The 23,782-nt window shown below is 53.6% G+C and overlaps 6 protein-coding genes across 6 annotated transcripts; 2 read left to right on the top strand and 4 right to left on the bottom strand.

Annotated features, from left to right (window-relative positions):
- Positions 1-287: 287 nt before the first annotated feature.
- On the top strand, positions 288-2,698 carry NCS57_00223700 (uncharacterized protein; the record flags this gene model as incomplete). Its single annotated transcript, XM_053052271.1, has 5 exons — positions 288-321; positions 381-418; positions 481-568; positions 643-992; positions 1,046-2,698. The coding sequence occupies 5 exons, from the start codon at positions 288-290 to the stop codon at positions 2,696-2,698; spliced, it is 2,163 nt and encodes a 720-aa protein (XP_052917517.1).
- Positions 2,699-3,732: 1,034 nt separating this feature from the next.
- Positions 3,733-6,204, bottom strand: NCS57_00223600 (uncharacterized protein; the record flags this gene model as incomplete). Its single annotated transcript, XM_053052270.1, has 3 exons — positions 3,733-5,858; positions 5,921-6,051; positions 6,107-6,204. The coding sequence occupies 3 exons, from the start codon at positions 6,202-6,204 to the stop codon at positions 3,733-3,735; spliced, it is 2,355 nt and encodes a 784-aa protein (XP_052917516.1).
- A 1,684-nt stretch (positions 6,205-7,888) lies between these two features.
- NCS57_00223500 (GST C-terminal domain-containing protein) lies at positions 7,889-9,235 on the bottom strand (the record flags this gene model as incomplete). Its single annotated transcript, XM_053052269.1, has 4 exons — positions 7,889-8,171; positions 8,221-8,483; positions 8,535-9,011; positions 9,065-9,235. 4 exons carry the CDS (start codon positions 9,233-9,235, stop codon positions 7,889-7,891), a joined length of 1,194 nt encoding a protein of 397 aa, XP_052917515.1.
- Positions 9,236-9,953: 718 nt separating this feature from the next.
- On the bottom strand, positions 9,954-13,268 carry NCS57_00223400 (uncharacterized protein; the record flags this gene model as incomplete). Its single annotated transcript, XM_053052268.1, has 3 exons — positions 9,954-10,682; positions 10,731-13,103; positions 13,263-13,268. The coding sequence occupies 3 exons, from the start codon at positions 13,266-13,268 to the stop codon at positions 9,954-9,956; spliced, it is 3,108 nt and encodes a 1,035-aa protein (XP_052917514.1).
- A 1,285-nt stretch (positions 13,269-14,553) lies between these two features.
- NCS57_00223300 (Peptidylprolyl isomerase) lies at positions 14,554-15,418 on the bottom strand (the record flags this gene model as incomplete). Its single annotated transcript, XM_053052267.1, has 6 exons — positions 14,554-14,581; positions 14,638-14,679; positions 14,836-14,856; positions 14,914-14,974; positions 15,060-15,124; positions 15,189-15,418. The coding sequence occupies 6 exons, from the start codon at positions 15,416-15,418 to the stop codon at positions 14,554-14,556; spliced, it is 447 nt and encodes a 148-aa protein (XP_052917513.1).
- A 6,370-nt stretch (positions 15,419-21,788) lies between these two features.
- NCS57_00223200 (C2 domain-containing protein) lies at positions 21,789-23,637 on the top strand (the record flags this gene model as incomplete). The annotated part of the gene is made up of 2 exons (XM_053052266.1): positions 21,789-22,681; positions 22,731-23,637. 2 exons carry the CDS (start codon positions 21,789-21,791, stop codon positions 23,635-23,637), a joined length of 1,800 nt encoding a protein of 599 aa, XP_052917512.1.
- Positions 23,638-23,782: the final 145 nt, after the last annotated feature.

Here is a 23,782-nt window from a genome sequence, read left to right as displayed (position 1 = left end):
CCATGGGCCTTGGGCGCGGGCTTGAATGAAACCCCGCCATACTCCTGAGTTGAGACCCAAACTTGGGATCTTCGACACTCAATCGTAGACGACTTGGTTCGGCTTCACCTTTGGCTCTGACGCTGTCGCGCTTCTCCTTGGTCTTGGTTTCAAGTCTGTCATCGTAGCATCTCCTCAACCTCCTCCTTTTCTTGTCGCGACTCCCATTCCGACCATTCCAGCTTCCGCCCAGCATCCTCCCTCTGTACCCAACGACGTGACGGGGCAGCCCGCCTACAGCATTCACCATGGGGCTGTCCGTCATTCAAGAGCAGCACGATGGTACGTTTGATTGACCCTAAGCCATGGCCGTAGGCCATTCTGTTGACGCGCATCGCCAGCCATTCTGGAGCAGATTAAACAGATCACCCGAGGAGACGTAAGCTATAACATCCCTCCGCCAAGCTTATCAAGTTCAACAGCTAACACTCCGCCTTCCAGTGGAAATGCCTAATCGTCGACGAGAACTCCAAGAAGATTATCTACAATGTCGTCAAGGAAGATGACATTCTCAACAACAACATCGCCAGTCCGTCCACCCATCCAAATGTCCCCCGGCCGCTGTCAGCGAGGCTTCTTGGCTGACCCTACTCCTCCGTCTAGCTATCGAGCTCATCGAGAGTCGTCGCGAACCAAACCCTGAGATGGATGCCATCTACATCCTCTCCCCCGAGCCTTTCGCCGTCGATTGCCTTCTTGCCGACTATGAAATGCGACGCTATCGCAGCTCCTACCTTGTCTGGACTGGACTGCTCGACCCCTCACTGCGACGCAAGATTGACGATTTCCCCGGGGCTCGCCAGCTTCGCGCCGGTTTCCAAACTCTCTTTATCGACTTTGTTCCTCGAGAGTCTCATCTGGTCACCTTCCGAGACCCCTGGAGCTTCCCTATGCTCTACCACCCGTCATGCAACGCATTGGTTCCCCAGCATATGAAGAGCCTAGCACAGAAGGTAGGCCGACAGTGTGCGCCAGCCCAAATTCTGGTCATTAATCTAGAAAACAGATCGCCGGTCTTTGTATTACTCTCGGAGAATACCCCAAGGTCCGATACTACAAGCCCGCGGGTGCGCTTCACGAAGCGAGCGTCCTCTGCACACACTTGGCTCGATTCGTGCAAGAAGAGCTGGATGGCTATGCGCAATGGGATACCAACTTCCCGCCTCCCTCGCAACGACCGCAAGCGACGCTGATGATCACGGACCGATCGATGGATTTGATGGCACCACTTGTCCACGAGTTCACCTACCAAGCCATGGCACACGACCTACTACCTATCAAGGACGGCGACAAGGTCACCTACCGCACCACCATCAACGAGGGAACTCCTGAAGCAGAAGAGAAGGATATGGAGCTCGCGGAAAAGGACAAAATCTGGGTGGATAACCGACACAGGCACATGAAGGATACCATTTCCAAGCTGATGGACGATTTCCAAAAGTTCCTCGCGCAGAACCCACACTTCACCAACGAGAACGCCGACACGACCAACCTGAACACGATTCGCGACATGTTGGCAGGCCTACCGCAGTTCCAGGAGATGAAGGAGGCTTATTCACTGCACCTCACCATGGCGCAAGAATGCATGAACATATTCCAGAAGCACAAGCTGATGGACATTTCCAACGTAGAGCAGACTCTGGCAACCGGGCTAGACGAGGACTTCCGGAGGCCTAAGAACGTGCTCGACTCCGTAGTTCGACTGTTGGACGATGAGGCCGTGTCGCTACCGGATCGATTTCGACTCATCGTCATGTTCATTCTCTACCGGGACGGCGTTATCAAGGAGGATATCAAGAGACTTCTCGCCCATTCGGGCCTCCCACAGACAGAGTGCCAAGCTGTAGAGAACTTTGCGCAGCTCGGCGGACTCATAACACATGAGCTCAAGGACGTGCGCCAGCCTCCTCCGCCCCTATTCCCCATCGACACGAAGGCGACCCAGCTGAGCGAGGAGTACGGTCTGGCTCGCTTCGAGCCGGCTCTAAAGCACATGCTGGATGCTCTCGCAAGAGGCGTGCTAGAACAGACACACTTCCCATATGTGAAACCTCCGTTGGACCCTAATGAGGACCTTCTGATAGCACAGGGAGGATCTCTACGCGCCGGCCGACCAAACTGGGCAGCAGCAGGACGTCGTCCACCGGAGAATCGACAGCGGATCATCGTCTTTATGGCTGGAGGTGCGACTTACAGTGAGAGCCGTGCATGCTACGAAGTTGGTGCCGAGAAGAGCCGCGATATTATCCTGGCAACCTCGCACATGCTCTCGCCCCAGCTCTTTGTCCGGCAGGTTGGCGACTTGAGCCGAGACAAGCGACAGCTCGACTTACCTCTGGAACGGCCCAAGAGACATGCGCCAGCACACCTGTATGAGCGCCCGGCGCCTCCTCGTCCTCCACCTCAACAACAACCACCTCCACAGCAGCCTGGCGGTCCAGCACGCCGGCCAATTCCCGGTGGTCTCCCTGCCCAGCCTCGCCCTGGGAACGCACCCCCTACGGCAGCCATGGGCAACATGTCGCTGAACCCACACGGCGGCAGCAACGGCGCCTCACGACCGAGCTCGCACCACAGCAGCAGCGGATATCATCAAGAGGATGGTGGCAAATACCACAAAGAGAAGAAGCGGAGAAATTTCCTGGGTATAAAGAAGTAGGGCTCTTCCAGCGGGAGTGTTTCTTCCGCGGCTGCAGTGTCGCCGCTGGCTCGGCGGTCTGATACGACCGGGTCCGAAGATTCAACAGAGGAGCTCACGACGCCTGGTCGGAGGAAAGGTGGCAGGAGCTCTTCAAGTACAGGCCGGGAAGAAAAGTGCCCTGCTTGAGGTGAGGGGCCATCTACTATATCTTGGTGAATACGAAGAGGTTGTTGTGTTGGGTAGCGATCGATGAGAGCAGGTAAACTATAGTTGGTGTTGTACCCTTTTTGGTTCTTTGCAGTCCTCGATGGAGCGCGGCGTTTCTTCTTCCTCTCTTCGTTGTCTGCGTTTTGCCTTTTAGTCTCACGACGAATCAACATGTCTTGCTTGCTTGCTCTAAGTGGGTGGTAGAGTGTACATAAAAGGGCTAGCCTGTGTATATACAAGTTTTCCGTGTGATGAGTTTGTTGTTGTTGGTGTTGAAAGCTATCTCTTTTCCAACGCTTCTTCGCTCCCCTGCCTGGCCTGAATAGCGACACGTCTCGCTTCATAGCAGAGATATTCCTACAAGGCACACACATTACATGACGAGAAGAAACATCAGGTTGCCCATCAATCAATCCATTTGAACCCACTACCTAACAAACAACCGAATTTTTGCCTCCATGCCTATTCCCTGTTGTCCCCATCGCCTTGCTTCCAAAAAAAGATAAAAGAATAATAAAATAAAAAAGGGACAAGTTTGTTTCACAAAACAAGTACTATCTGCAGGAGGCGTTGAACGTTGGTCCGCCACTGCTTTCCAAGCTCTCAGGTTGTTGATATGGTTGCGGTTTTTCCTCTTTTTTGTTTTCTCCGGTTGATGGTCACACAGTAGTGTAAGAATAAAAGCATTTCGCTTAGTCGAGAAGCGACACGCTTTTTGTTCCAATGTGGTTTGAGACAGGCTGTTGATAGATTTCGTACGTGTGCGGTGCACTTGGAGGGGGGAAACTCCCCTCGTCGTGGATGATGGGGGGTCGGTTGAAGCATGGCAGTTTGGGAGAGCAGCTTTAAGGTCTGCCAAAGGTGGCGCCGCGGCCGGGGTTACCAGCAGGAGGCATACCACGGCCCTCGAAGGGACCGCCGGGGAAGTCGGGTCCGGGAGGTCCGTTAAAGCCACCGAGGCCTGGGGGGAGGAAGCCGTGAGGTGGGCCAGCGAAGAAGCCGGGCGGAGGCGGAGGCATGTTACGAGGGGGCATACCGCCCATGGCCTCGGGAGGAGGTGGCATCGCGCCGGGAGGGAAGTTTGGTGGGAACATGTGAGGCATAGGCATGTTGCGGTTGGGGCCAGGGCCACCAGGGCCACCAGCCAAGCCTGGAGGAGGGATCATAGGACCTCGCTGCTGAGGAGGAGGCATCTGGCCCCCGCCTGGCATCCAACTTGGTGGCATCTGGTCCAAGCCTGGGGGCGGAGGTGGGCGTTGCAAGATCTGGGTCGGTTGGTTGGGTCGACCATCGGCGTCAGGGGGGTTGTGGAAGCGTTCTTCCATGGGGAAGCCGGGCGGCGGCTGGTGGCGCATACGCTGCGGACCGCGGTCATCCCTAGGGAAGTCGGGCTCCCGGTCGTTGAGCTGAGGGGGCATCTGTCCTGGCTTTTGTGGCTGGGGTCCCATGCGCATCAGCAGTTCATTACGCTGCATGTCTTGCGGCGCTCGCATGAGGTTCATCAAGAACTCGGCATTGTTGTTGTTACGGGCGGCGTCAGGGCGGCCAGATCCCTGGCTAGGGGCGCGCTGGCGTTGGCCTACGAGGTCCTGGAGGAGCTGATCGGGACGAGCAGACTGCGGTTGCGGTCGGGGAGCGAGAATCTCCTGGACATGTTGAGGCGGAGGTCGGCCCATGGGCGGGCCGTCCATTCGCCGATCACCTCCGTATTGCTGGAAAGGCGACCCGGGCGAGGCCATGGGGTTCGGTCTACCAGCATTGGGCGGCGTGCCCTGAGGGGCAGCGAAAGGTGAAGGACCGGGGGGTGTAGCGCTCATTGTCTGCTTCTGCAGCTTCGCAAGGAGTTGCTGGAAAGCCTGTCGCTCATCCTCGGGTCCAGGGGCTGGGCCGGAGGCAGTAGGCAGAGGCATAGGCAGAGGCAGCGGAATGCCGCCATTAATAGGTGGTCCAGTCATGGGAGTGGGAGGCTCAGTCTTTCCTCGAGGTTCCTCCTGAGGCTGGGAAAAGAACGAAGTGAACCTCGAAGACTTTCCAGTCGGCTTGGGCTTGCTGGCGGCGACGGGCTCCTTGACCTCGTTAGCGCCTGGCGTGTCGAGACCAGCATTGGACGCAAAGGCCATGAAGAACTTGTCGGGACCAGATTCCACAGCTGGAGCAGATTGCACTGGAGGCTTTTCAGCCTCGACAACAGCTTCAGCCGCCTCGACAGCTGCAGGCTTGGGGGGAGCGGCGGGAATGCCAGCCTTGGCCTTCTTCATCTCCTCCATCCATTTCTGGAAGTCCTGCTGCGTATGGGCTTCAGGATGCTCCTCAAGTGGTTCATCAAGCCATTCGGGTTCGCGCTCGACTCGCTGGTCTCGATCACGTCCCCAACGTCTCTCATGCGTGCGGTTGTTGGAGCGATCATCCGCAACCTCGGCGGAAGTATCACGATCTCTCCAGCTCTTTGCGCGGTCTATGCGCTCCCGCTTATCAGGGGTCGATGTTTCATTCGTGTTGGTACTAGGCTCGTTCTTGTACCACGACTCAGACTTGTTTCGATTCGGTCCGTTTCGAGATCGGTCATTGTCGTCGCCATCTTTGTCTCGGGAGAACGAGTCAAAGTTTCGCGCCGGGCGATCTCGAGTAGCTTCGCGGTCATCGCGGTCTCTGGGCTGTCGCCCGCCGTCACGGAAGTTGCCTCCCATACGTCCATGGAAGCGCTCAGCGCCTTCATGGCCGAAACTCTTGCGAGGCTTCACCGTACTCCAACCGTCAGATTCGCCCTCAGTTCCATCGCGGCGACGGAAGCCATTGCTGTTGCGGCCTTCGCGAAACCGATCGTTTTCTAGATCGCCATTGCGACTTCGGAAGTTGCCGAAACGGGCTGGAGCATCAGTGTCTTTCGCGGTCTTGTCATTTTCGGTAGATTTGTTGCCTCGGGCTGAAGCAAAGGCCATTCGAGGGGGGGCAAAAACGAGATCTTCAGGGTCTAAACAATTGCGCATCGGTCAGCACATGTCAGGCATGGGGTTCAATCCAGGGGGAACCGACTGGCACTGTTCCGTGAAACATGTCTCTCAGCACCGGGACGGCGGTTGGTCTGGTCAAGGAGAGGGTTGTCATTTGATCGAGGTCGATCGCCGGTCGTCTTGTTCTGGGTACGGTTTGGTTCAGGTGGGGGTCTGAGGCACAAGGTCAGGAGATTGATATCAGCAGCAGAAAATACTTGGTACTTACCCCATCCAATCCTCGGCAGGAGGGAGGTTTGGAGGTTTTATACATAGCGGTGAATCCCGCAAGAACAGCAGTGTTTCAGCTGTGTATCGAACAGCCATGATGGTATGGAATCTGGAGATGCGATGCGCATCCGAGAGAGACGGTCGCACAGGAGAACAGAGAAGTGGTTCCCAGGAGAATTCAGGCGCACACCAAGGGTATTATAGGAGCTTTGAGTCTTATGGGAAGAGCGGCGGGTTCGCGTTCAGGGCGACAAGCGAGTTATAGCCTTCAAGGCTGATTCTCGACAGGTGTGACGAGGAAACGTGGCGAGGCGGAGATGCGGTAACGGAGGCGATAACAGCGGCGGTGGGTGGAGAGCAGGTCGATCGATCAGTGGTAGGTCAGTCGGTGAGTCGGCGAGGAAGCGTGAATGTATTATCGTCAAGGGATCTCGGGCGATAGCGTCGAGCGACAAGGCGAGAGTTGAGCGTGACAGATATTGGATGAGATGGCGGAGGAGGGTGACGTCCTAAGGTGGTGGTGCTGGCTGGACAAGGCGAGCCAAATGTGGAGCCAACAGCTGGGCTGGGCTGGGCTCTGCTGGCTTTCTCGAACCAAGCCTCAGAGGGCCAAGGGCTTGCGGCAAGAGGACAGGGGTGTGCTACAAGGAGGTCGCTTCGCTGTTGGTGGTTGTGGTAGTCGTTGTCGTCGCAGGTGGAAATACTAAGATACTGTGTAACGATAAACAGGATGGCAATAGAGGGGGAGTGCAGAAGTCGAGAGATGTTTTTTGGTGGCTTGACGTGGTTGCGAGGAGGAGGTGGAGGCGGGCGGTCGCAGTGCCAGTGGGAGACGGAGAGGGAGGCGAGAGGGCCCAAGGGCTGGTGTCCTAGCGCTCTAGCGTCGTAGTGACAGTTGTACAAGTTCAAAAAGGGCGTTTGGCGAATAATGAAAATGGGTCGTCTTTTTTTTGGAAGAAGAGCGAATGATGAGCTGGTAAATCTGGTTCCGGGTGATGGTTGTTGGACGAACGTTTTTGGGGCGGAGAGTTTGGGTTTGGAGACGGATTGTGATCCCGTGGTGAGAGGTGGTAGTTGTGGAGGGACGGGAGGAGAGAGACGACAGATACCTTGCTCGCGACCCAAAGCTTCGTACCATGGCAGGTACCTCTGCGGACGCTGCACGCACTCAAAGCACGCTGTGAATGCCTGAACGCGTCCGTGCTAGGGGTGGTCTCAGTGGCAAGTTGTTCCCTGGAGCTCGCCCGCGCTCACGCGACGTTGCCCAGCTACCTGTGTGGGTACGCGCGATGCTCTGCCCGTCGAGGTACCCAGACAAAGCTGCCCGGCTTTGGCACCGGCTCCGGACTCGGCTTTCTTTGACGGGCTAGTAGAGGCCATTCGGAACCTCGAGTTGACGGAGCTATCGCTTTGTCGATGGGAGTGGATATTTGGCCCACATTCCTAGATCACTCCGGCGTAAGGATTAAATAAATCGTTTCAAGGGGTTCTATGAGGATACCATCTTGTGATCCCTTTCTCTTACTCTTAGGTTGTTATTCAATACAATGATACAAGGTACTATTGAGAATTTACGAAGATAATTGTTTCATGGCATCCGATATCAAATAGCAAAGTGCTCCCTTAGCAATTGTTGATCTAATCAAACTATCTTCAATTTGAGCAATACGCCAACAATATTATAACACATCGCCCAAAATAAAGACAAGCGAACAAGACAAGCCTAGATCAAATCCTCATCTTCATTCACATTCAAGTTTCATTTCAGTATCTATACCATCTACTTCTGCAGAGCCGCACCAACAGCCACAACCTCCTCGTCCAGCGGCAGGATGTGCGGCAGCGGGCCGACGGGGGTAATAGCAAAGGGGTTGATCTGGGTGTGGCTCCTCGTGTAGTGCCACTTGATGTGCTCAAACTGCGTCGTCTCCTTGAACGCAGGGACGTTCCAGTATAGGTTGCGCATCCACTGGTGCAGCGCCGGGTACCCGGAGCGGATGTCGCGGATGTTGCACTTGAAGTGCTGCACGTAAACAGGGTCGAAGCGGATGATGGTGACGAACCTGAAGAATGTCAGTATGGAAAACAGTTTGAGGAGGAGAAGAAACTCACAGTCTGATATCGGCTTCGGTGATGTTGGCTCCAAAGTAGTATGGGCCTTCCTGCGATGCGAGATGCTTCTCGGCGCGGTCCAGCGCCTCAAAGAGCGCCACCACGTTGCGCTCGTACGCCTCGCTCGTCGTGGCAAAGCCAGACTTGTACACGCCGTTGTTGATGAGGTCGTACGTCCACTCGTGCGTCTCCTCAATCTGCTTCTGCAGGTTCTCAGGGTACAGCTGGATGGACTTGTGCTCTTCGCCCAGGAGGTCATCGAACTGTCTATGTGTCAGTCATAGAGTCAGATTGCGAGAGAGCAAGCAACTTACCTCAGTGCCAAACATGCGCAGAATCTCACTGCTCTCGTTGCTCACAATCCTCTTGGTCTTCTTGTCGTACAGCACCGGCACAGTGAATCGTCCCTGATAATCCTTCTCACTCTCAAAGTACACATCCTTCAGGTGCGTGAAAGCCTCGTGGCCCTCAATCGGGTCAGGCACAACATTCTCTCCGGGAACATCGCCATCCTCCTTTGTCACAAATCGCCAGCCGCCCTGTCCAAGGTGCCAGTGCACCACAGAGAAGGAGACAATGTCCTCAAGACCCTTGAGGCGTCGGGCGATGAGGGTGCGGCACGCCCACGGGCATGCGTAGCTCACGTAGAGGTGGTAGCGGCCCTTCTCGGGGGGGTACTGGGCGCCGGGCTCTCGAGAGATCCAGTCGCGGAATGAACTGACTTGACGCTTAAACTCTCCAGACTTGTCGCCGGGCTTCACCCAGTCGGTGACCTTGAAGCCGGTGCTTGCCTATGATTGTGTTAGCAAATCGTAAACAAGAACAGATACGAGCATCAACTAACCATTCTGGTCTGATTTGAAAACTGGATGCTAAACTTGGGTGCTGTTGTCGGCGATGGCTTCACCGAATTCGCAAGATGCGTCAAAGATCTTACAGACTGCTGCTTCTGCTTCAAAAGTAGGTTCTGGTTCCAAGCTCCAAATGCTCGAATCCTCAATGCTTGCATCAACATTTCACAAAGCGGAACCAAGCTCGATTAATGACGGCGACAAGCAACCTCTTTATACTCGACCCCTCCTCTCTCAAGCAAAAACGTCGTGTCACCCTTGCTCACTAAGACTTGCTCAGCAGCCAGCCCCTCACCATGTACAGTCTAACTACTTCACGCAGGCAGAGCCCAGCCTTACAATCTGTTGGTTCTTTCGAGAGCTCCCTCCTGGTCGAGCTATTCCGTCCTAGAGCTGTGCGTCTCCGATTTCATAATCGTGGCGTAATGGGTCACCCCCACTCGCCTGCGTGCCGCTTAGTTAATTCGCTGTCTTGTCTTGATAAGCTGCCCATTCATCATGACATGAGCTTTCGTAAACCACTTGGATGTGAAGCTAGGTAGGAAACTACTGTAAGCACGCCGGGCTATTGGCCTCAAATGTATTTTTTCACATTCACAAGATCTTGTCTTCCAAACTGTGCCTCTCTGGAGTCCCTGGTTAAGGTTGTCTCGGCTACCCCGCATTCCGTTCACTCAATGCCATGAGGCATCACTACACCATCCAAACCAGCGTAAACAACATGTTCAAAGCGGCGCAACAACTTCATAATCACATCAAGCATAATGAATTTCGTCTATCTTTATAAATTCACTCATCCTTTATTTGTGTGCTCTTTCGCACTCTGTTCCTTCTATCGCTTCCTTACATATCTGAATGACCGACATAACATTCTCATCTGACTTATGCAATCTTGACCTTGATGTAGGGGACCTCCACGTCCTCCTCGGCAAGATCCTCCGCTACAATCTCAAAGATGACCTCCTTCTGGTGTTCAGGGATAGGCTTCTTCGAGATCGTCTCAACAAGCTTGCTCAGTTTCATCTCATATCGCTCCTTCAACTTGGCGGGAGGGAAGAAGGAGGCATATAGAAGGCTGACTCCTGAGCTGAGCATGCTGATGCTTAGTCCCTTCTCCTTGAAGGTATCCAAAAGCTCCCTCAGAGTAATGTCCTCAATCTCGAATCGATCCCAAATCTTGTCCAGTGTCACGTCACCCTCAGGTCCCTTGTACACCACCTTGGGACTGGCGATGGGCTCACTGAAGCCAAAGAAGGGCAGAGCCAGGTTGATGAAACCGTTCTTGTACTGCTCGATATCATCCTTGCCATCAATGATCTTGAACAGCTCCAGGACCACCAGGCCGGTGACCAGGGCCGTTGTAGTGGCAATGGCGGGAATGATCTTGCCAGCAATGAACTTCGTCTTGTGGCGATCAGCGGGCTCGATCTTGTAGTTCTCCGCTCTCAAGTTACTGCAAGCAGTAATGAAGTCGATGTGGTGGTTCGAGTCGTCGTCCTTCTCAAAATCCACAGGCACCAGCTGGAAGCCGGACAGGGTGTTGGGTGCGGGCAGGCTAGCCGTCAGCTTATCCAGCTCATCGTTGTCGTCGAAGCTGCTTGCCTCCGGTTCCTAGATCCCATTAGTTTTTCATCTTCCAGAGGCAGTGTAGTTACTTACGGGCTCGGGCTCCTTATCATCCGCCTGAATCTTCACGCTCGAGTCGGGGGTGAAATCGGGCACAATGACGTTGTCCAGTTCCCGGAGGTAGATGGACCTGTCAGTTCCAGGCGACTTGATGTCGTAGTTGAAGGCGTGGAGGTTGGCAGCGGCCACGATGAACCCAAAGTGTGTCGGGTTGTTGGGATCAAACTTGAGCGCATCCGGAGCACGCTTGGGACCAGACCAGAAGGGTGTTCCAGACGATGTCTCGGAGTCCTTGGGGAAGTTGTACAGAAGTTGCTGAATCTTGTTGGCGAACTCGGTCTCAAAGAGTCGACGAGCCCAGGCGATACAGTCCTCGAAAGTTCGTGGCCGCTCGGTCGTGAGGTAGTTGCGGATCGTCTCGAGTGTCTCCTTCTGGTTGCCACCCTGCTTCAGAGTAGACTCCAAGAAGTTGGGTTGGGTCAAGTAAAGGTTGACAGTCTGGGGAGCCTTGACAAAGAGCTTCTCAAACATGTACTCCTTGGACCATGCGATGGTGTGCTCAATGCGGTTGGGGAAGGATCGGATAGTGCACATAGGGAATTCCTTCTCAGGGGGATCCTGCGAGGAAGAGTAGGATTCGGTAAGGTGAGGAAGGACAACCTGTGTGTTACCCTTGGTTCCAAGAGTTCCACTCTCGAGAAGGGGCTTCTGGAAGAAGACACATCGTCGATCCACATATGTTCGCGCCTCCACGTTGTCGAGAGCATTGGTAACGCCGTCAAGGTTGCGCCAGAACTCTTCATTGAAAACGCTTTCGGTATCGGGGCTAACGCGTTCCTTGAGCGTCACAATGTGGCCTTCGAGGTCGGGGTTCATGCGCTGAACTGCCTTGGCAGCGCAGTCACTCTTCATGTGGCCAACATCGTCGGCACGGAAGAGGAACTGTCGGTTCAAATTGCTCCTCTCAATCGAGTCCATGTCAGTCACCCAGATCTTGCCCTCAGGGCCCGTTCCAAGACCGATCATAGCCCAGTTCTTGAGCATCTCGCATCCGATAGCACCAGCTCCGACAAGGAATTGCTTCAGATTCGCGATCTTGTTCTGGTACTCGGTTCCAAAGACAGCGATCTGACCATCGTAACGGCTACCAATAGGCTTGCAAAGCTCGGGGGAACGCTTAGTGCTTGTGGGCAGGGACTCGAGAGAATCAAAGTACATCCACTGGTTGATGGGCTGGAACTTGCCAGAAACAGCCTTCAGGATCTCCTGAGCCGTAATGCCACCAAAGTAAGCAGCCATGGGGTTGAGATCACCCAGAGCCTGGTAGCTCAGCTCCTTCAGCAGCTTCTCGTCCAGCTCAAGCTCCAGACCCTCCTCCTCAGCAAACTTCTTGGCGGCACCCAACACAATGGTCGCGTCGTCGTCGTCCATGGGGTTGGGGAGTCGCCCCTTCGAGACCTGGAAGGCATGCAGAGCCTGGAAACCAAGGTGCAGCTGTTGAGGGCGGTCAAACTTGGCAAAGTCGGAGATGAGGAACTCGGGCTCCTTCAGGGCATTCGTGAAACTCTTAAAGTTGATGATCTTAGGCATCTTGACCTGCTGGTACATGCCACCCCGCTTATACTGGCCGAGCCCGGACACGTCGCCGATCGAGAAGGTGTAAGGGCCCTTGACGGTAATCTTGCGGGGCTCACAGCCGTTCAAAGCCTCCATGCCTTCAATCTCGGAGAATGTCACGTAGTCGCCATCTTCCAGACCGTGTCGGGTCTCGTCCAAAGCAGAGACCAAGCCCTCCTCATCGACTCCAGCAACGATACCGCTAAGAGGAGTCTCGCCAGTAGGGTCGATGACAGTGAACTTATCGCCAAAATCGCAGAAAATGGAACCGAAGAGACCAAAGGTGTCGGCAATAACGACATAGATGCCCTTGCTGTGGCAGTAATCGCCGATGGCCTTCTGGTGGTGGATAGGAACGTTGGTTAGGACGACGACCTGGTACTTGTCGAACTGGGAGAAGTTATCGTCCAGGCCGGGAGACTGGTGGACCTTGACGGGGGTGTAGGCGTTCAGCTCGGCAACGCGGGGCACGGTGACCTCGTCTCTGGGCTTGCCGACGTCGCTGGGAGTGAGGAAGAACTGAGAGGAGAGGTCGGCGAGTTGAACTGGAGCGGGGTCGTAGAGGGTGAGACTCTTGACACCCGCCAAGGCGATGTTCTTGGCGACCTCGACACCGAGACCCTTCAGACCGACAATGAGCACATTCGAAGCGCCCATGCGCTTCATGGCCTCGTGGCCCAAAACATAGAGCTGCCGGCTGTAGAGGGACTCGTCGATCTCGGTGTGTCCGACGACGGACTCGTCGACCTGCATCCGGGTCGCGAGGTCGACCTCGGGCAGCTTTTGGTCCTAGAAGTCGAGCAAGGGTCAGCTTTAGTCATGTTGAGCTTGCGCCAACGGGTCGGAAGCGTGCAGGTGGGAATGGGCCCTCTGCCCGCACGCAGCATGATCCGAGGCGTCATGAAGTTGCGGCCTTGGAAAGGGCAAGCCCGGACAGGATGTACTCACAACCATGGTGCGCTTATGGGTAGGTGACTCCCCGTTGGAGAGCTTTCGCTTCCCCAGCTTGTCTGCTTCAGACGCTATGTTGAAGGTGGTAAACCGGGCGGTTGCGAAGGTGATCCAGCACCAGGCAGAGCTCAACCCCGCCGAGCAAAAGGTTGACGGTGAGGGGCAGACGGAAGAGGGACGAGAGATGGATGTATCTGCGGGCGATTTCGATGCTCGTCGCAGACGGTAGCGGTGATAAGAAAATGTGTACGTTGGTGTGGAAATCGGTGGTTTGTGAGAGGCAAGATTTCCTGCCACGGAGTCAGGTAGAAGAGAAGACTGAGGCTGTGAGCGCGCGTAGTGGACGGCTGATGAGGTAATGGCCCGAGGCGGCTTAGCGCAGGCAGTGTGAGCGCGGCATGAGGCATGAGTTGGCGCATGCTGGGAGCGGGTAATCGAGCTGGTGCCTTACATAAGCGAACAAGAAAGCCGATGAAGGGTGAGGATGAGGGGCAACATGACTTGGAGTGAGTGGAGTGGGGTGACAGGCCAGGCACACACCAGCTGGCTGCCCCGCGGCCAGTGAAAGGATGATTATCCTGGAGCTTTGGTGGGCTCGGGCCCCTCCAAGGCATGGGTCAAGACTCGACAAAACTGGCCACCTGTGCCTGCACCAAGATTCTGTTGGATTCTATTGACCTCATGCGGCTTGGTATGGTCTATGCACAGTAATCCAAAAAGGTTGTTGATGGTGGTGGACGCCGACTGCTTTTGTCAGCGCCAGTCCAGTCTGGGGTGAGCTTCGCCCTGCTTTGGTGAGGTACAGTGCTTGGTCCTCGTTGGCGGGGTCAAAGCATTTCGCGGGGCACGCCATGCATCTTTACTGCAGCTCAAGATCATGAGCTCTCATGGATGAATGATAAATGCCCATGTTACAGAATTACAAAGGAGGTGAATGAGCAGTCATGACATGAGTCGTTTACAGTTGCAGCAGTCAATACGGATACGTCCAAAGTTTGGGCTACCTCTGACTCGAGTGGAGCTCTATCCAGACGCAAGAAGCAAGACAAGGATGAGCAAAAGTTAATCACTGCAGCATGAAATAAGGGCAGGCATCGATTGTTCTTTATTTAGCCGTTCGCATAGTTACGATAGCGGTGTAGAAGCTACCCGGATCGAACTGCGCCCAATACTAGGTATCTCAGGGTATAATGAGCAGTGGGCTAGTCGTAGGTTCGTTGAGCTGGCAGATCCGTTCAAATCCCCAGTTGCCGAAGGCGACCGACAGCGACGGCGACAATTGGCGCATTTATTGGACCTTCTTGAGCTCGACATCGCTGAATTCAACATTAGTAGCATATCCGATTGGCTGTGGCGAGCTATTTGTACTTACAAGATGAGGCTAGAGTTGGGGGGAATGTGGCCGGGGAAGCCGCTGTAGTGGTTGTGTTAGCTAATGCGCCCTCTGTGAAGCTCGTTCAAAGGTGATGTAAATAGGGTCGGAGCTCCAGCGACAACAATGAGCCACTTGGGGGAGCGGGGGGCACGATTGGTCTGTGCCGGGTCGAGAGGGGAGACTTGGAGGGCTTACCGAGCACCATAGCCGTAGTCGCTGGAGGAAGCTTGTTAGCAATTGCGTGCGACGCAAAGTATGAGGAGGAGAGCTTACGGAGTGATGTCAAGAGTGGCCTTCTCGCCAACCTGCATCTGGGTGACGCCCTCATCCCAACCTGGGGAGCGTAGTTTGTTAGCATCGAATGTCTTGTCTCAAGCTGCTCGGAAAGGCGGAGGAGGACAGGTATGGGGCTCGCGTACCCTTGATGACCTGGCCAACGCCAATCTTGACGACAAAGTCGCCGCGGCCAACGGAAGAGTCGAACCTGAAGAGGGAAAGGTTAGCTATGGCCGAAGCTTCAATGATGAAAAGGCCGGCTGGGTGCTTACTTGGCGCCCTTGTTGTCGGGCTTGGACTCGTCCTTGAGGTAGCCAGTGTACTCAATGGTGACGGTCTGGCCGTTCTGAGCGACAGGGCCGGTGCCCTCCTGGTGAGTAGTCTTGGTAACGCCCATGATTGCTTGTGTAAAGGAGAAGTTGCGAGATTGGGGTGCAAAGGAGTTGAGTCTGGTGGTGATGCGAGATGCGCGGGAGATGGATGCAAGAGAGAAAGACCGCATGTTGGAAGGGAGGAGACGGACGTGGACCTTTAAAGGGAAAGGGTAAAGGGGAGAGCTGAGCAGCAGAATCGGGAAGGCAGGGACAATGAATCACAGCCAGGCCAGACCAGGACTTGAAAAGGTACGAAGGAGTGAGTGTTGAGAGCTCGGCGATGCGTGGTTGGATGGCTTCAGAGCCGGGGTCAGCTCTTCCAATCCCAGGGCGCAATGGAGGGGCAATGAGATCGACGGCGGGGCATGGGCAAGCCAGAATGACGAACAATGCCAATCAGCTTGCGTGAAGGCTCCACTTGGGATGACGAGTGGGAGAAGCTCGCAGAATCGAGAATCCATGGAAGCCCAGGAAAAAAAAGATACATTTGATTGTCGTGATACCGTGGCCTTGGATGGCAACACGTGCAGGGTTCAGAAAGGGCGGTAAATCCAATTCCCCTTGTTGGTTCCGGAAAAGTACGGTACCTCCATCAATTGTAGCCGCTGCTGTGCCCAAAGAGTGCGTATTCGGTCCTTGGCTTGGCCGTCTCCATCACGGCGGATGGATGGATGATTCGACACCCAAACCAATCATCACCATGAATCCCTCAGGGTCCCGTCGTCAAACAAACTACATCTGCCTCTTTTACCGGCTGATCTATTCTTAGTCGCTGTACTGCCCAGTACCTAGGGACTGTACCTGCTGCGGAGATACATCCATACATATTCACGCGCATACCGTCCGTCTCAGGCGACGACGCAGTGGGTCTTGATGCTCGTCCTCATCCAAGCTTGGAAAAAAGCAACGCTTTTCATGGTTTATCGAGACAACATGACACCAGACAGACCAACATGAAACGAGGCAGTGTCAATATTATCCCTCAGCCTCGTTTCAACCCGGCTCGCTCCTCTAGTCCAGCCTAATCTCGGCCGACACGCCGGCTGGCTTGCTGGTTGGCCATGCTTCAACCGCCCACTGCATCCTCTCAGTCAGATCATGGTAGGGATAGTTCAGCTGCTATATCACTAAACACCCAGATAACCGCCAAGAAAGCATGCATAGCTATCCGTAGCCCCAGAATCGGCCAGCCGCAGCGTACTCTCCTGTTGCAACCCGTCACCCATACCTTGCTGCAGGACGAGTTGAGGCCCACGCGGCCGAAGTATTTCGGACTTTTCGGGGATGCGGGCGTGATACTGACAAGGTAGTCTGATACCTTGCAGGCACTTCAATCTCCCCGTGATGACAAGTCAGAAACTGAGTCACTTGCGCGAATGAGTTCAGCGAGCGTGTTCCAGCAAGTGTGATACTGCGGCTGGAAGATGTCTGTGTGACAGTCAAGGGCGGAGTTTTCGACGACTCCAGGGTCAGCACTGAATCTTCCTCAATTGACGTCGTGCAGATCGTGCCTGCGGCATCTTGCATCTGTGATGCCTCGATCTCTGATTGCAGTTTCTCAGAAGACCATCCTTGAGTAACTGGAGGTAGGTTGCCCTGCATATCTTCCGAGACGGCGGTTCTTCAATGCCGAGATGGCGACCTCGACCTGGGGTCCTGATATGTGTAGATCGATAACCATCTCAGCTTTCATGGGCTCGGCTATGCCATCATAGTTACTGACCACAAATCAGATTTGAGGGGGCATTCGAGCTGAGACTACTGGAAAGCTGACTAGATGTCCCCTCTGCATGAATCCCACAAGCATGAAGCCGAAACATATCGGACGTACCATGCAGGCGCTCTGCAAGTCTACCCCGAGCCAGAGCTCATCGACGATGGCCATCATCGCAATCGAGGGCATAAGTGCTGTACTCCACACCAGCAACGCCGTGAAACATCTTTTGCATGCCACACCGATCGTTCCCATCCTTCGTGGCTCCTCCAGACTCGTCTCACAAGTGTGCAGCTCGCAAAAGACATGGGTATGCAACCGAGCCATGCGCTTCATGTCTCGGTGTTGGATAGTAGCGCCCGACACGTGGAGAGTAGAGACTGGAGAGGCGAGCATGTGATGTTGTACTCGGCAGGATATTAGCCCTCAAGCGAGGTATGGTTGCGAAGAGACGCCGAGGTCTATATCACCATGCGTTTTGTGTGACTTGTTAGCATGGACCTTCTCGAATGGGGGTGGTTGTTGTGGTTGTTGGACGATAGCCGAGAGAAGATTGCGTCATAGTGACCGTCTTGACGATGCATAAGACCTCGATTCATGGGCTTTGGAAAAACACTGAGGTACCTATGGATGTTGAGGTTTACCAGACTTACACGCATGCTGAAAAGACGTAATTGGTGGTGCGTTGAGGCATGTTGGAAGCATGGCTTGGCAGGTGAAACATCGGGACGAATTGAGCTTCTCGGGGATCGACGATTTTGTTAAACACCACGATGATAACACTGAGCTCATAAGCTTGAAATATGGTCTTATCCGAGACCTCGCTTTTACCTGCATTCTTGCCAACCGATGTAGCCGCGATAATATGCTTGGGCCCACTTCACTCTGGGTTGTGCTTTGACAGCTTGGGCGATCTCTCATGGCAATTCAACAATGCGGAAAACGGGGTAGAAAGACAGCTTGAAACCGAGACTGGAATAGTGTATCAAAACATCGGAGATTGCGTTGTTGAGCTCCATGAAGCCTGTACGAAGCACCACATTCAGGACCTTCGCGTGGGGCCTGTTAAGACAATAAAAAGAAAGCAAGAGATGTATATGAAGCGGCTCAAAGTGGTCTCATATGGCCTGTTTTCAGCTTGATCAAAACCTGCTAGAGGGCTCGGCCGACTCCGGTGGCTGAAGGGATAACCGTGGTCGTCGGAGACTTGCGACTGACCAGAAGTAAGAAAGTTGAATGGATTCAACTGTCGTTCTGTAGCGCACAATGAAGTACTTGGATGTCTTTGATCGGCACCCGACCGAGCATCGAGGAACATACTTCAACACCAACTAGGTTTAGCCAGTTGATGATGGATAGGTTGGTGTAAAGGCATTCGAAGAGAGGTGGAAAGCATCAAGAGTACAATATCATGAAAGTCTAAGGGAGTATGAGAACCTCGAGTTATCACCGCCACATGCCGTTGCCATTGACTTCGAAGTATCCTGTAACCCCTACCTTTGTACCTCGCACGGGACCTGAAATAATATCATTTCACTGCTTCGCGAGAGATCTGTGAAAGACAGAAGAATCCCAGTCCTGGTAGCTTTTGTGCGCAGTCGAGCAATACTCAACCATGGCTGGCGCTTGGTTGGCAGATATCATAGGTCCTACTACACTGCGAAGTCAATGGCTGAATTCTGATACCAGGGCCCAGGCCAGGTAGGTACATGCTCTTTGATGGGAGGATAGCAAAGAAATTGCTACCGAGTGCAGCATTGAAGAACGTGTGGGTGGCTGTAGGATACTCAACCTGGGCTCTTCGGTCACCTCCCCTTCGTATGCATTATAGCAAGAACGAGAGCATGCTTCGAACCAGCGTGGTCAGCACCAACATAGAGGGAAAATTGCATACAATGAAGGATTGGAGGTAATGCGGTCACCTGGAATAGCCTGGATTCTTAGCCGGAGGCTGTCAACGACGGAATGATCTCACGAGAACCTGGTCGAGGTACTCAAGAGAATGACAAATGTCCATTTTGAACCATCGAGCCCTAAACGAGTGAGATATTTCTAATTGTGTAACTTGGAAGTGATTCTCCCGGTAATTGAATGCCTTGGTGGATCATTCAGAAGGACAATTCCCTCTTGTGGTTTGTTATTAACTGATATATGAAGTCCTTAACTAGCCAAGACAACAGAAGGAAAGAGTAGAAAGTAACTAGTGATTATTTCATAAAACAGGAAGTTCGCTAGGTTCTACAGCACTAGAGCTCCCGGCGCCCTCCTTGCAGGGTGTTCAGTGCCGTCCCTTCGCATTGTTCCTGAATATTGTGCAGCGGCAACATCGCTCACACCGGCCGATAACTTCTATTACATCGCAACCCACTGAAAGGTTGACAGTATATATTATGTGACAAGGAAAGCAGGTATCTGGGTCAAGGTGTGGCTTGTACCAACGGTAGGATGCATATCTCGATTGGGACAGCTGAAGTTCAAAGCTGTTGCAACTATATCTTGAGTATATGATCTTTTACGGACCTTGTGTGCCTTATAAACCTAGTTATACCATAAATTGATTAGTGGGAAGCAAAGTTTTCATCATGAATCCTCATCATGCGCTTCGCCTTGGAGAACGGGGTAAGTACAGGGTTCAAGATCGAGACAGAGGCTGGCCATTTCCCGACCTGAACTTGTGACAATTACATTAAATTTGTAATTAACAAGTGAAATATTCTCGTACGCGGTTTACTGGTCACTTATTTGCCGTGGATGAGCAGACTTGGGGTGGGAAATGTTGTCCCATTCAATGACATCGCAAATCTGGCTCATGCACTCACCCATTCTAAGGTTACCTGTGACAACGGATAATATGGAGGTTAATCTATACAATGAGATCATTCGAATTATGATAGGACAAGTGATTTCCGACTTTGACTGTCGTTGGGTTTTGAGGGTGGCATCGTTTGATATGTTCGATCCATCGCATATGGATGCGGCAGCAATATAACAGCGAACTCATGACCACAGCTGTCATGACAACTTGGCTCAGCCTTGATCTTATCCTAATTTTACGGACGATCCAATGGCATCAATGGAGCGTCGCGTTGAAAGGACTTTTGCAACTCCTGTCTCGGAAAGGCCGTTATGGACGTGCTCTCAGCTACCGACTTATGGCTGGCGCTGGTTAGGATTAGGACGTCCTGATCGTCGCAAGGGTTGCCGGAAAGAATTTTTCCAGACGGAGCACTTGAGTTGCAATAATTACAAAGGAATTAAGGAGATGAGTGTTTGACACAGGTTGTTGCCTTCCGAATGGCCGCAACCACACATGGCATATCGGCCGAGGCTGGAAGACATTATTGGGGTTTTCGTATTGTGAATCGTTGGACCGGCCCTACAAGGCATACTTATGGACCTAGTCGAGCACTCGGAGTACTATAACAAGCATATCATGGAGATGAGGGCTCATGACCCCTGGTTTTCGGAATGACCGGACCGGGGTTGCAAAGTATATCGGCCGAGACCGCAAGTTACCATTGGGACTTTCGTATTTTACGCCATTAGACTGAACCTGTAAGGCATTTTTATGAACCTAGCTGAGAACTTTGTTTGTCGTAGGGCTGTCTGTAGGTTAATCGAACCCCTGAAACTGCCGGGCCGTCGTTTCGTGCATTGCCGTTGTACAAAGGAAAGAGAGAGTTTGTTGGGTATCGTGGCCACACTGATAGTTGGAGGCCGCCGACTCAAGGGCATGGATACTCGCAGATGTTTTCCAAGAATCATGCTGTTGGTCTGATCAATGTCTTTGAGTGCGCAGATGCCGAGTATCATGAAGCATCTTGGCTGCAGCATGTGAACTTGGCGAGAGAGGCCTCCATCACATTCTCGATCTCAAGTCGGGCCATTCTGATCGATCTAGAACAGGATTCTAGGATCCAAGGCTGATGATGTACATTTAAGTTATTTAATGGAAATTACCTGCGCCTGTTCGCATTGCCGTGTTCCGAAGCCATCATGAAGATTGGTACGCACCGGCCAATGAGAGGCAACAGCTGAGCCCTGTGGAACCTGTCAAGACACGTCCCCCAGGCCATGACCGCCGAGAGACGATCAGGGTTCCCCCCAAGTCGGCGAGTTTTGGTGGGTGAGTGCCCAGACCCTGGGCGCTACGCGGCACCCGTTAACCGCTACGGGCCCAGACCTTGGCGCACTATGTGCCGTTGGATCCGGGAGTTTCTGCACTCAGGAGCTGTCTTGACGGTGAGCATGACGTCAGAAACCACGGTACCTGTTGCGAGCTGGCGATGCCGAGCTTGCGCAGCCGTTGTCGCCAAGGTCTTGTATACGGTAGATGGGCAGATGGAGAGTGGCTGGGCTTCTATTGCTATCTCTTCTCGCACAGCCTGGGGCAGAATGAAAAAAATCGTGTCAAGGGGAGAATGGGCGTTGGCGCATTTAAATATCAGCCACCGTCCGCCGCCATTGAGTAGCTCTTGACCCAAAACGGATGATATCCTCACTGCCGAGCTGCGTTGCGACGGCGCGTCCATCCCAACCAACCAACCATCACACCACAGGACCCTGCGAACCAGCCTCCCAACGCCTCCTCGTGAACTCAATCCTGCATCTTTCTCCTCATCATACTGTCGTAAACCCGGTGCGCGGGTCACAGAGTGCTGATCTACTCGGCTGTCCCGGACCTACTTGATTCACTGATATATATACGTTATCGGGCGCAACTTGAAAGCCGCGAGCTTCACTGTCGCAAACCCCGCGAAGTCAGCCTCGCGATCCAATTCGAAATGTCGGCCCCAGACACCCCCGAGGCCCAGACGAATGGCCATAACGGAACTACACACAATGGCGAGAATGGCGCATCAACTGCGCAAACTAATGGAGCACCAAAGTCGCAAGATCCTCACGACGACGGCCACAACATGTTAAAACATCCTACGAGGATAGGAACCGGTCTGAAGGAGCGCATCAACAAGGTTAAGAACGGTCCTCCCGGCGGCTTCGACCCGACTCCTCTACCGGATGCGCCCCAGGGCTACACGATTCGCTTCATCTTCCACAGCGCCTCGAATCTTCCACCCGCAGACTTTGTCACGGCCTCTTCAGACCCTTTCCTCGTCGCGACACTTCGAGGTACCCAACCCAAGAGGCACAAGGAGGACCCGGACCTCGTTCACAGGACGAGAACCATCAGGAAGACCACAGAGCCCAAGTGGGAGGAAGAATGGGTTGTCGCCAATGTCCCTCCTACCGGGTTCACGCTTAAGTGCCGAATGTACGATGAGGACTTTCCGGATCACGACGACAGACTGGGCAACGTGACGATCAAGATTGATCGCTTATCCGACACATGGAAAGGGCTGGACGAGACGTACAAGGCCAAGAAGCGCATGATGAGCAAGAGGGCATATTTCGCCAAGGCTCTCACCAGTGTCGTCAACTCGAACGTGCATATGACGCCCGTTCTCCATCTCAGCATGGAGCTGCTAGGACCATCCGATCCACCTTATGCTCAGATGTACACGGTAGGACCAACAACCTGGGTCAAGCACTTTAGTCCCTTGATTGGTCGCATCGCCGGTGTCAAGGTGAATGCGAATGCAGACGATGACGCTCGAGATGATGCCGATGAACAGGTTGATAAGAATGGGAAAAAGAAGCTGAGGACTCAAAAATACGAGTATGTGCCCCATCCCCATCTCAAGTCCCAGACTGACATGTTGCAATAGCTTCCAAGCCAACGAGATGCAGCTACAAGGCCCGGTTCCTCCAAAGCTGTACCACCGCTTTGTCGAGTTCAGACCCATCATCGCCTCCATCTACTCGTCGACGGGCTTACGCGGCAAGATTCTAAATAAGGCACTGCACAGCCAGCACCGCCGCATTTACAACTTCAACCAGTCGACCGAGTACGGCGACTTTGACGCGTGCTCTAAGGAGGCTGCGCTTCAGTTCCTGAAACTGGTCCACTTTGACCAGGGAGGTCGCATCTTCACCTACGTGTTGACTCTGGATGGCATGTTCAGGTTCACCGAGACGGGTAAGGAGTTTGGCATTGACATGCTGAGCAAGCATACCATGCATTCAGATGTCGAGACGTACATCGCCTGTTCGGGCGAGTTCTTCATTCGACGTCTCAAGCATCCTGTGTCTTCGGATGAGGTGCATCCGAAGGAGAAGACGCACCCGAACGAACCTGTCTCTGGTGGACCACCCAGAGACGACCCCCCACACAACCCTGCGTATTACCAGCTCATCATTGACAATGATTCGGGCACATATCGACCCGACAAGTCTACTCTTCCATTGCTGAAGGAGTTCCTCGAGAAGAACTTCCCTGAGCTTGGTATCGTGGCGATGCACTGGGAGGACAAGGACCTGCAAGACATGAAGGAAGCTCAGCGAACCACCAAGAAGAGCGAGGGCAGAATGGTCAACATGGTGATGAACAGAAGCCAGAGTAGCATCAGCTCAGCCGAGAGTGAGCTCGACGACCGCGAGGCTGGCTGGGAGCAAGGGCAGAAGAGCAAGCGAGAGGCGGCATACGAGGCCCTTGAAGACCCGCACAAGGTCAAGGATGTTGTCAAGACGTTTGTTCCTGGCATGAAGTCGGAGAGGGGGGAGAGCTCCAAGTGATTGGACTATGACTGTTACGGCCGAACTTATGATATCTGGGCTAGATGGGTTGGCACGTTTCTTTGTGGTGAAAAGATACCTGGGATTGGTTTTGCAAGGATAGTCTCATTTGTTACCCTAGCATTCTCTACTATGCAGTTCTTTC

Source organism: Fusarium keratoplasticum, chromosome 2 (assembly GCF_025433545.1).
Source record: "Fusarium keratoplasticum isolate Fu6.1 chromosome 2, whole genome shotgun sequence".
Lineage (NCBI taxonomy): Eukaryota > Fungi > Ascomycota > Sordariomycetes > Hypocreales > Nectriaceae > Fusarium > Fusarium keratoplasticum.
Note: the sequence above shows the minus strand (reverse complement) of the source record. Positions and strands in the feature narration are given on the sequence as shown.